At 50.1% G+C, this 11,048-nt stretch overlaps 1 protein-coding gene and 1 long non-coding RNA gene across 2 annotated transcripts; one reads left to right on the top strand and one right to left on the bottom strand.

The window, feature by feature from the left end:
• Positions 1-372: 372 nt before the first annotated feature.
• On the bottom strand, positions 373-2,575 carry LOC126486809 (uncharacterized). Its single transcript, XR_007588197.1, has 3 exons — positions 2,217-2,575; positions 1,843-1,996; positions 373-671 (listed from the first exon to the last, which is right to left on the bottom strand). It is a non-coding gene; the product is annotated as an uncharacterized lncRNA (long non-coding RNA).
• A 124-nt stretch (positions 2,576-2,699) lies between these two features.
• Positions 2,700-10,398, top strand: Timm50 (translocase of inner mitochondrial membrane 50). The gene is made up of 11 exons (XM_050119276.1): positions 2,700-2,837; positions 3,684-3,834; positions 4,506-4,537; positions 4,735-4,756; positions 7,276-7,334; positions 7,428-7,547; positions 7,820-7,924; positions 8,006-8,104; positions 8,710-8,866; positions 9,168-9,274; positions 9,920-10,398. Exons 1-11 carry the CDS (start codon positions 2,730-2,732, stop codon positions 10,019-10,021), a joined length of 1,062 nt encoding a protein of 353 aa, XP_049975233.1. The 5' UTR covers positions 2,700-2,729; the 3' UTR covers positions 10,022-10,398.
• The last annotated feature ends 650 nt before the right edge of the window (positions 10,399-11,048 follow it).

The raw sequence follows: 11,048 nt of genomic DNA, 5'->3' as shown, positions 1-11,048 counted from the left end.
GACACAGCTTAGTGACACACAGTGCTTACACAGTAGGTGTGACACTATGGGTTTAACCCCTGACATAAAAATTAACCCAATTTTAAGAATGGAGTTTGGACTGCGCAAAACTTATTCGACCTATGGTGCAGCCCTGACACAGAGTACCCCAGAGACAGCCAGATGGCTCACATGGGGAAAATACTTTGCCACCAAGTATGGTGGCCTGAACTGAGTTCAATCTTTTTTTTTTTTTTTTTCTTTATTTTTCTTGAGCAAGTTTTCTCTGTGTAGCCTGGCTGTCCTGGAACTAGCTCTTGTAGGCCAGGCTGACCTCGAACTCACAGAGATCTGCCTACCTCTGCCTCCTGCATACGCCACCACCACGCGGCTGTGGCTCTGAGTTCAATCTTGAGAATCCAAGAGGAAAGGAGAGAACTGACTCCTGCAGGTTGTCCTCTGACCTCCACAGGCATGCTGGGGTATCCTCTCCTTAAGTAAATAAACTTAAGATACAACACCTACCTGGTCAGGAGACAGGGAATGCCAGACTGGTCCCCAGGAAGTACCTTAGTAAAACTTGGTGGAGTCCGGAGATGGAAGGTGGGCCTACTATTGAGGTAATTTGTATCCAGTGTACAGCCCTCAAGTGCCAGAATGCTTCAAGAAGTGCTTGAAGGCCAGCCAGGAGTCTAATTGAAGAGATGAAACAATACTAACTTACACTAGATTTGTAATTCACATTATCCAGAGTTTTGTGATTGCCTTAAGACAGCTTGCCGTATGACTGATAAATTACATCCTGGGGCTGGCTAAGTGAAGATCAATTTTGTTCCCCAGGGACTCTTCCTTCCTCCTGTGCTGCCTGCACTCTACTGAGCTGTCTCCAGCTCTCCAGTCTTATCTTGAATGCTGAAAGCAGTGAGCTCAGGATTGCTCCCGCAACTCTGATAACTTAGGGACCGGAATGAGCACCCTAACAGAATTAGACTTTGTACCTACCTTACTCTTTCCAATATTTGATAGGCCCAAGTTTTTGAGACAGGGTTTCCAAAGCCTGTCCTAGAATTAGCGCTTGTAGACTAGGCTGGCCTTGAACTCACAGAGATCCGCCTGCTTCTGCCTCCCTAGTGCTGGGATTAAAGGCGTGTGCTATCACTGCCCAGCTCACAAAGACTTTTGTGAACCATATTAGAAAGTATTTCAGGGAGCTGGAGAGATAAGGTTAAGAGCACTCTGGCTGTTCCTCTAGAGGTCCTGAGTTCAATTCCCAGCAACCACATAAAGGTTCACAACCATAAGGGTTCACAACCATATGTAATGAGATCTGGTGCCCTCTTCTGGAGTGCAGGCATACATGCAGACAGAACACTATACATAATAAACAAATCTTTAAAAAAAAATTTTCAGGTATTAAAGACATGCCATTTGGTCAGGATATATGGTAGCACATGCCTCAATCCCCAGCCTGAGCTACACGAAATCCTGTCTCAAAAAAAAAACAAAAAAAAAAACAAAAACAAAAACAGAAAAACAGCCTGCGAGATTTGTCTGTGGGTAAAGGCACTTGAACTCCTACAATGGAAGAAGAGATTCCTGCAAGCTATCTGACCACCCCAACTAGGCAGGTGGCCCATACATCTTTAATCCCAGCACTAAGGGAGTAACAGACAGGTGGATCTCTAGGAGCTCTAGCCAGTCTAGTCCAGGCCAGCGAGGACTACACAGACCCTGTTTCAAAATAAAACTACATTTAAAAATTAAGATACTGATGTATTCTTAAAAAAATAAAAATTAAGATATATAATGAAGACCTATGCCCTCTCCACCCAGTTACAGTATGTAAGGCCAACAAGAACTCACCAGGTCAAGGCAGTGTCCTAAGCACTGACTTTGAAGACATTTCCTCCAAGTCAACCATGAGGGAGACAGCCTGAGTTCAAATGAACCAAATGACCCAAGTTTGATTTCCCAGAACCACATAATGGATGGAAGAAGAGAAGCAACTCTCAGCTGCCTGTGGCACAAGAGCACACACAATCAAACACACGTGTAACTTAGCAGAACTTAATCCATTTCTTCCCACTCCAGAAATAACCATTTCTCTGAATTCTGTGTACCTTTCCTTTGCCCGTCTTTGTATTTTTTTACTATCTTAGTACGTTGTGGTTTTGTTTTGTTTTAAGTTTAAGTGTAAAAATCTGGCTTTTTAAAAACGTCATTGCGTCTTCCTGTACCTCAAAATCACTGATTTCTTATGAAGCCTCGACCAGTCAGCATGCACTGTTCCTCTGGGTGAATGAATCCGAATGAGTGGTAGGATCTCCAGTCCTTTTTAGAAACTCATGGTGGCAGGAGTCAAAAGGGATCGGAGGACGCGAGAGAACAAACACCGGTCCAGGTTCTGATCCACGTGAAAAAAAATGAGGGCTGCCTATTCACCTCGCTTTTTGAGCCTCGGTCCATCTCTGACGACGAGAGGCGAACGCCTATTTCCGAGCAACTGGATGGTGGCGGTCCTTAAGGCGCCAGGGGGCGTGGTGCCAGGTGACTGGATTCCGATTTAGTGCGCGCGGGGACAGTGTGAAGCGCAGCAGCCAAGAGCGCGCCTAAGGAACTCCGCACACACCTTTGTGTCCCTCTCGGATTCCCGTCTACACGCCTTATCTCAGCGATCCCATTGGTCGCAGTCCCTGCCAGGGGCGGGGGAGAGCGAGCAGGTGGGCGGGGCCGCTCAGCGTCAGCGCAAGATGGCGGCCTCGGCGGCGCTGTTCTCGCGCTTGCGGAGCGGGCTCCGGGTCGGCGCGCGGGGACTGTGCACGCGGCTGGCGACGCCGCCTCCCCGCACCCCAGAGCAGGTGAGCGGCACCGGGATCGGCGCCCGTTTCGGGGCTCCTCCCTAAGTTTTGGGCGTATGGTCGCACCCCGGCGAGTCTAAAGTACCGCGCCTCAGGGTGCTGAATGGGACGGAGCCCGCGATTTGGGGTGCTCCCGTGCCTCCCGTGTGGACCACACTTGCTCCCCCGGGGCCGGAGTGTGGTGGTCCCAAGTGCATCCTCTGCAGCCCATGTCTTAGCCACGTGGGTGCTGGGCGAGGTCACCTGTTCCTGGTGTCAGTGAACACTCAGGTGATCCTCGACGGGGGAGGGGCCCGGGCGCCAGGGTCCCAGGCTGGCCTTTGGGACATTTCGTTCGCATCGGTGGTGGGGAGCGAGGGAGCCTGGAGGGAGCCAGCTTGCCTTCCGTTTCGACCTAGCCATTCTGACCTCTAGGTCCATCATCACTTGCCGTTCCGTAAGCCTCGCCCCTGTTTTTTTCCCTTGCCTACCCCTCCATCTCGGGCCCTGGTGTCCGAATGTCTTAACTGTCTCTCGTGTGCCCTCTGTCCCCGTAGTTTTGCTCTTCCCACCATCCCTTATTCTCCTTGCCCTATTCTTCCTGGCTCCAGCCCCTGCAGTCCTGTTGCTTCCAGGATCTTGGGCAATCCGGTCTGCCATCTCTTGAACCCCTGTGATCCTCTAAACAGTTTTGTTTTGACCCTCTGAGGGGACCAACCTTTCAACTTATTCGTCCAGGGACATAATTTTCTGGGGGCTCTGTGGGTGTTCTGGCCCTTGATCTTGAGTCTACTTGGACCAAATTAGAGGTCAGAGTATCCTGCAGTTTCTCTCCTAGCTGACCTCGCCTCCTCCCCCTCCACTCAGGTTGCTGAGATCGCCGGCCGTGGAGGCTCGAAGGCCCAGGGGCCACAGCATCAGCCTGGCTCAGAAGGTCCCAGCTATGCCAAAAAAGTTGCTCTCTGGCTTGCTGGTTTGCTTGGGGCCGGTGGGACTGTCAGCATCGTCTATATTTTTGGTGAGAGACATACCCCTGGCTTGGTGACCCCCAGATTTCTACTGTGAAACCTCCCCTTCTTTCCTCAAACTATGTTCCTCCCCTATCAACTTCAGTACTGACCTTGAAACTCAACAAGTTCCCTTCTGACCCTCGTACCTAAAGTTCTGTCCTCTAGTTGGTTCCTGTACCTGAATTCAGGAACTAAGGGACTGTGGGACAATACGGCTGGCCCTGTGCCCGAAGCTATGTCTCTGTCTCTCCTTTTGCAGCAAAAACTTAACCTTCCCTTGCGTACCTCTCAGCCTCAGACAACATTCTCTCTCTTTTTCTTTTCTTTCTTTATTTCCTTTTTTTGTTTTGTTTTATTTTTCAAGACAGGGTTTCTCTGTCTAACAGCCCTGGGAACTCACTCTGTAGCCTAGGCTGGCCTCAAAGTCACAGAGATCCCCCTGCCTCTGCCTCTGCCTCCCAGGTGCTAGGATTAAAGGCATGCGCCAGCATGCCCAGCTAACCCACTTTCTCTCAAATATGTTGGACTCCTGCCCTCCAGCCTCTTCCTCCCTTGAGCCAGGAGCTGTGCCTCTAGCAGTATTCTGTCTGAGTGGGGAGTCCAAAGCCTCATTCTCCTACACCTTCCAGACCCAGCAGGCTAGAGTCCAGTTTCTCTCAACCGTCTCTCTCCCTTGCAGGAAACAACCCTGTGGATGAAAATGGTACTAAGGTGAGTTGGAATAAGACCCAGCGATCTAGAGTCTGTTCTAGCGGGTGGGCTGCTTATGGTTGGTTTAGGCTCCTTTTAGTCTGAAGTGAGCCTCTCTCTCCCTTCCTGGGACCTTTGCCTACTCAGCCTGGACCCCCTTGAGTGGATGTACTGAGGTCCTACCTCTGCCATTTCAAACCTTTCTTTTTCTCTCCCAGATTCCTGATGAATTCGACAATGGTGAGTGAGTAAACACAGACTCGAATTCCCTGGTGTCCATCTCTGCTCTTGTTTCGTTTGTTTAGAGTGCTGTTCCCCTATTCTACACCCCAAATCCTCCTCCTTCCACAGAGGTGCAACAATTAGATGGCTTGGGGGGAGGGACATAACAAAAGCCCCTCAGCCCTGGAGCAGATGGTCAGGAACAGATGGGGGCAGGGAGCCCCAGTGCTCCCTCCCAGACACAAGGCTTCCTGGGCCTTAGATCTGAGCATCTGCAGCCCCTGACCTCTTATGACAGACTCTTTTTTTTTTTTTTTTTTAAATACCTATATTCAACCCATGCTTGTTTTGTTTTCTTATTTATTTGGTTTTGAGACAGGGTTTCTCTGTGTAGTCCTGGCTGTCCTGAACTTACTCTGTAGGCCAGGCTGGCCTCGAACTCAGAGATCCCTTGTCTCTGCCTCTCAGGTGCTAGGATTAAAGTTGTACCCCACCGTCCCCTACTCCCCATTGGTTTAAGCAAGTTATTTAAATTGTACAGGTAGACATGGGAGGTTGACGTGTGTTCACTGGTTTATACTGGCTTCTTCAGCACTGAGACTTTTAAGAGGCAAGCTCAGAGACAGCTAAATTGGAAACGCCACATTAGGGCATTACACTGCAGTCATATGTTCATTTGGCCAAGTGTTCACCTCGCCTGTTTTGACGCTGATGGTTTGTATTAGAGTAGTGGGTTCTGGGGTTGGAAGACTGGGGCTAGGTAAGGGCTCTCCCACTCATCTGCATCCCCAGCATGGTTTTATTTTATTTTATTTTTTTCAAGACAGGAGTTCTCTGTGTAGCCCTGGCTGTCCTGGAACTCACTCTGTAGACCAGGCTGACCTCAAACTCACAGATACCCTCCTGCCTCTGCCTCCTGAGTGCTAGGATTAAAGGTGTACACCACCACCACCCAGCATGGTTTTATTTTTAAATTATGTGTATGTATGTGTGTCTGTGGGGGCATGTGAGTGTCCTCCAAGGCTAGATAAGAGTTTTGGAGCCCTTGGAGCTGTTTGTCGTCCTCCTGATGTGCCAGGGTTCCAGTTCAAGTGCGCTGCAAGAGCAGTGCCGACTCCAACTGCTGGGCCAGCTCTCCGGCCTGATAACATTGACACGCACCCCTTCCTTTTTTTTTTTTTTTTTTTTTTGTAGGACAGGGTGTAAACAGAGACTGCACTCGTGTTTCCCAGACACCCAGACCAGAGTAATCACACAGAAACTCTGTTAATTACAATACTGTTTGGCCAATGTCACAGGCATATTCCTAACACATGATTTCATCTTAAATTAACTCATTTCTATTAATCTATGGATCTCCAAGAGGCTGTGTCTTACCAGTAATATTCTGTCTCCTCAGCTCCACCTACTCTCTCTTTGTCTATGTTTGGATTTCCCGCCTGGCTTTACTCTGCTAAGCTATTGGCTGAAATAGCTTTATTCATCAACCAATAAAACCAACATATATATAGAAGGACATGCCCGATCAACAGGGTCTTGCAAATTGCCCATTCTGACTTCAGGCTCACTGTGTAATCCTGGCTGCTCCTGAACTTGTAAATTCTCCTGCCTTAACCTTCCAAGTAGTGGGAATACAGGCCTGTGCTACTGCAACCCAGCCCTGTTCACACTTCAGACCAGGTAGTTCTTGGTTCCAGTCTGACCAGTGCATTGTGGGATGTGTTAACAGTGTTCTGGGCCACCCGCTCATAGACACTAGATTATGACCATTAAAAATATCTCATGGCCGGGCAGTGGTGCCACAGGCATTTAACCCCAGCACTCAGGAGGCAGAGGTAGGTGGATCTCTTGAGTTCAAGGCCAGCCTGGTCTACAGAGTGAGTTCCAGGATAGCCAGGGCTACACAGGGAACCCTGTCTCAGAAAACAAAACAACCCAAAATATCTCCATGAAACTTTAAATCCTAGCACTTGGGAGACAAAGGCAAGAGGCTCTCTTTAAACTCAAACAATGTGCACACAGCTGTTAAAAACAAGAATTTCAGTGTCTTCTAAAACAACAGAAACTAAGTGTGCAGGAGGGCTTTGTGTTCTTTAAGTGGGCTGATAGGTAGACATTCTGTTTTATACCTGGCGTGCTGTGGAGATAGAAGTATTCACAGTAAAGCTGGGCAGGGGAAATACGTCGTCTTCTACATTAGACAAAGCATGTGTGTGTGTGCAGACTTATTCAGGTCTAGTAGACTGTAAGTGTGCTTAGAGCTGGGCTTGCTGATGCAGGCCAGTAATCTTGGTACTGGGGAAGTAGAGGCAGGGGGATCGGGAGTTCAAGACAAACCTGGGCCACATGAAGCTTATCTCGAACAGTAAAATTACATATTCTTCCCTTAAAATCCTTCTCCCTCTTGGGAGTTCTTTCCTACTTTTCCTTAAGAAATCTATGTTTGTTCTGCAAGTAAAGAAGTAATAAATAAACTGACCTGTTTGGGAGGTGGAGCAGTGGCTTACTTTGGAATCCCTTTGTGCCTGGTGTTCTAGATCCGATTCTGGTTCAGCAGTTGCGCCGGACATACAAATATTTCAAAGATTACAGACAGGTGAGTGGGGGGTGGTATGTGTGCTGGGCTCAGCTCCCATGCCCCCGTGCCCAGCTCTGTTTCTGAATGTGAGTGGCCCATCCTGTTCTGCAGATGATCATTGAGCCCACCAGCCCCTGCCTTCTCCCAGACCCTCTGCGGGAACCCTACTACCAGCCACCCTATACACTGGTCCTGGAGCTCACCGGCGTCCTCCTGCATCCCGAGTGGTCGGTGTGTCCTGTGGAAGACAGTGGGTCGGGTTCCACTTGCGGGGCTGGGTTGGGAGTGGTGGGGGTCAGCCTCACTCTGCTGTATTTCCTCTGCTGCCTTTGCATCCTTTGGTACCTGCTCTAGGTTGTCAAAGATGAGTCTGCCCTGGCTCAGAGTAGATGTGCCATGTGAGTGAGGCCCAGCTACAATGCTCCCACAGGCCCAGGAGCAAAGAGAAACCTGCTTAGGGGCCCTCAGGCTGGGTCTCAATGCTCTCCACCCTCACTGTCTAGTTGGCCACCGGCTGGAGGTTTAAGAAGCGTCCAGGTATCGAGACCTTGTTCCAGCAGCTTGCCCCTCTGTATGAAATCGTCATCTTCACGTCAGAGACTGGCATGGTGAGGCTCTGAGCCAGAAGTGACAGGTGGGTGAGGCGCAGGGGCCTGGGATCCAGCCTCACCTTCCCTCCGTCCTTGCAGACTGCATTTCCACTCATTGATAGTGTGGACCCCCACGGCTTCATCTCCTACCGGCTGTTCCGGGACGCCACCAGATACATGGAAGGACACCATGTGAAGGTGCCATGTGGGGGTCACAGCGGGCCTCTGGGATGGATCTGGGGGTGATTATACTGCTGAGAGAATGGGGGCCTTGCCCCTTCTGATGTCAGTGCTTGCCTCCAGCTTGGGTGAGGGGTAGGGCCACAAACTTTGTTTTTGGAGCTGTAAATGGCTTCTAAGAGGCTGTGCTCAGGACTGTCCCAGAATCCCTTTCTTCCGCCAGCCATGCATCTAAACACGCTGACCAGGCCCCTAGTAACTGTGCATTGTTAGGTTCTCTCCTGTGTCAGTGATTCAAGGGTTTGTGTTATTGCATGGTAGAACTCAGACTTTGACAAGGGTCTCTCTGTAATTCCTGGGTTGTAGTTGGTCTAGTTGTAGCCTGTCACAGACTTGGGGAGACATTGAACCCACCAGAACCCATGTTCTCTCCAGACCCCTGGCTTAGGTGTTCAGGTGACCAGCTTCCCAGTTTCCCAGAAGCCTGAGGTCACCTACTAGAGCATGTATTCAGGAGACTTGCAAGCCATGCCAACCCCAAAGTGTATGATGCTGTGTCTGTCCCTCCGCAATTGGCAGGAGGGAAGGCCCTGGTGACCCTGACCTGTCACATCTACTTCCAGGACATCTCCTGTCTGAATCGCGACCCAGCCCGAGTAGTAGTCGTGGACTGCAAGAAGGAGGCCTTCCGGCTACAACCCTTCAACGGTGTCGCCCTGCGGCCCTGGGATGGCAATTCTGATGACCGGGTCCTGCTGGACTTATCTGCCTTCCTCAAGAGTGAGACTGACCCCTGGTGTCCTATCCAGAGCCCTTGACCGTGCAGACAATGGCAGATGCTTGCTTCTGGCTTGTCCTTAGTGTCAAACTGAGCTATGAGTAGAGGAGACCTATGAGTATCCTGGAGTCTTCTGGACCTTTCTGGAATAACTAGACATTCCTCTTGGGCTATTTGGGCATGTTTGGAGCAGCCCTCTCAGCGCATGGGACAGTGTGGACAGCATTCTAGGGCATGCTGACCCTCATTCTGGGTCATGCTGAACCTAACTAACCAGCACCCCTTTACCTGTTGTGCCTACAGCCATAGCACTGAACCAAGTGGAGGACGTCCGGACTGTACTGGAGCACTATGCCCTAGAGGATGACCCGCTGGAGGCATTCAAACAACGGCAGAGCCGGCTCGAGCAGGTTAGTCTCCAATCCCCACTGGTCACTTTTGAGACCCCCCAAAAGAGGGGGTGCCCCTGTTCACTGGATGTCTGTGTGAACTTGAGCACTGTCTTGGCTGGCCTCAGCCTCTGACCCGGGGCTCACACAGCTTGTCTTGCAGGGCTGTTCTAATGGTTTTACAGCCTGGGCCAGAAGCAGGAGACAGGAAATAGTCGGCGCTTGAGATAAGTCCTCCATGGCCTTTCGTGGTGGACTGTGGTTTAGAGCTAGTTCACAGGGATGTGTTCATGCTTGGCTTTTCAGAGTCTGGGGAAAGTGTTTCATTGGCTTTGGTTTTGAGACACTATCTCATATATAGTCAGGCTGGCCTTAAACTCTCAGTCCTCCTGCCTCAGTCTTCTGAATGCTGGGTTTACAGGTGTAGTTTCACCACGTCTGACAGTGTTGGCTGGTAGCGTTTGACTTTTCAGTTGTTTTTCACTGTGCTAGGGATAGAAGAGTACCTCTCGCATGCTAGTCCTGCACCCCTGGGGCTTGGAATTGCTCTTGCCAGGGTCCAGATCCTCCCGTGTGGGCTAGTGTTCTATACTGGGCCCAAGTCTAAAGGAAGGCAGGCTTCTGTGTTGATGCTGACTCCTGTCTTTTTCTGTCCCCCAACCCCAGGAGGAGCAACAGCGCCTGGCCGAGCTCTCCAAATCCAACAAGCAGAGTCTCTTCTTTGGCTCACTCACCAGCCGCCTGTGGCCTCGATCCAAGCAGCCCTGACTGCTAGGCCTCCTCAGACTTGGTGTCTGGGCCCCAGGCCCCAGTCCTCGCAGAGCAAGGCTTGGACAGCTACGTGTCCAATAAAGCGCATCCCAGATGCCACAATGCCTGTGTCCAGAGAGTCCAGATGGGGCGTTGGGGTGAGGTCCGGGACTCGGGTCATCATCCACAGTGACCACCACCACCAGGCAGAGTGAGTGCCTTGTTGACTCGGGGCTTGTGCCAGCCAGAGAAGCTGAAGGCCTGAATTTCTGCCGCACCATGTCTTCCCACTCACTGTATGAGCTGCAGAGAAAGCATCTCTCTGGCTCTGGAGTCCTTGTGTGCTGTGGAAATAAAGAGAAGTGTGGCTCTGGAGAACAGAAACGGCTGCTTGCCTTAGCTGCTGCCAGTGGCTCCTTGGGAAGCTGGTCCTGGAGCTGCTTGATCATCCACAGGTCATAGAAGCCAGAAAGCAGGATCACTTTTTTTTTTCTTTTTCTCTGTTTTGAATATGAGGTCTCACTGTTTAGACCTGGCTGGCATGGATATCAGAGTTCTGCCTGCCTCTGCTTCCAGGTGCTGGGATTAAAGGTGTTCACCATTATGCCCCCCTCCCATTTTTCTTTTGGAGGCTGGTTCTTATTACATAGCTGAGGCTAGCCTAGAATTCCTAGGCTTGAACAGTTGTCCTGAATAACTGGGACCGGAGGCATGTGCCACTGTTCCCTGCTAGAACAAAACAAAAAACGCTTATTAGATTTCTCTAGTTTTATTTTTTTATTATCTCAGTGGTACTAGAGCTGGAATGTACAGCCTGATACCGTGTGGGTCTTGGAGATGGAACTCCAGTCAGTACTGAGTGGCAAGTTCTTTTACCCTTCTGAGCTGTTGTGGTTTTGGTTTTCTTTTTTGTTTATTTATATTTTTAAGATTTACTTATTTATTATGTATATAGCATTCTGCTTTCATGCATGCCTGCAGGCCAGAGAGAAGTATCAGATTTCGTTATAGATGGTTGTGAGCCACCGTGTAGTTGCTGGGAATT

The sequence above is a fragment of the Alexandromys fortis genome, unplaced genomic scaffold (genome assembly GCF_014885135.2).
Source record: "Alexandromys fortis isolate MF-2015 unplaced genomic scaffold, M_Fortis_MF-2015_v1.1 scaffold_140, whole genome shotgun sequence".
Taxonomy (NCBI): domain Eukaryota; kingdom Metazoa; phylum Chordata; class Mammalia; order Rodentia; family Cricetidae; genus Alexandromys; species Alexandromys fortis.
The sequence above is the reverse complement of the archived record's forward strand: the minus strand, read 5'-3'. Positions and strand labels throughout refer to the sequence as shown.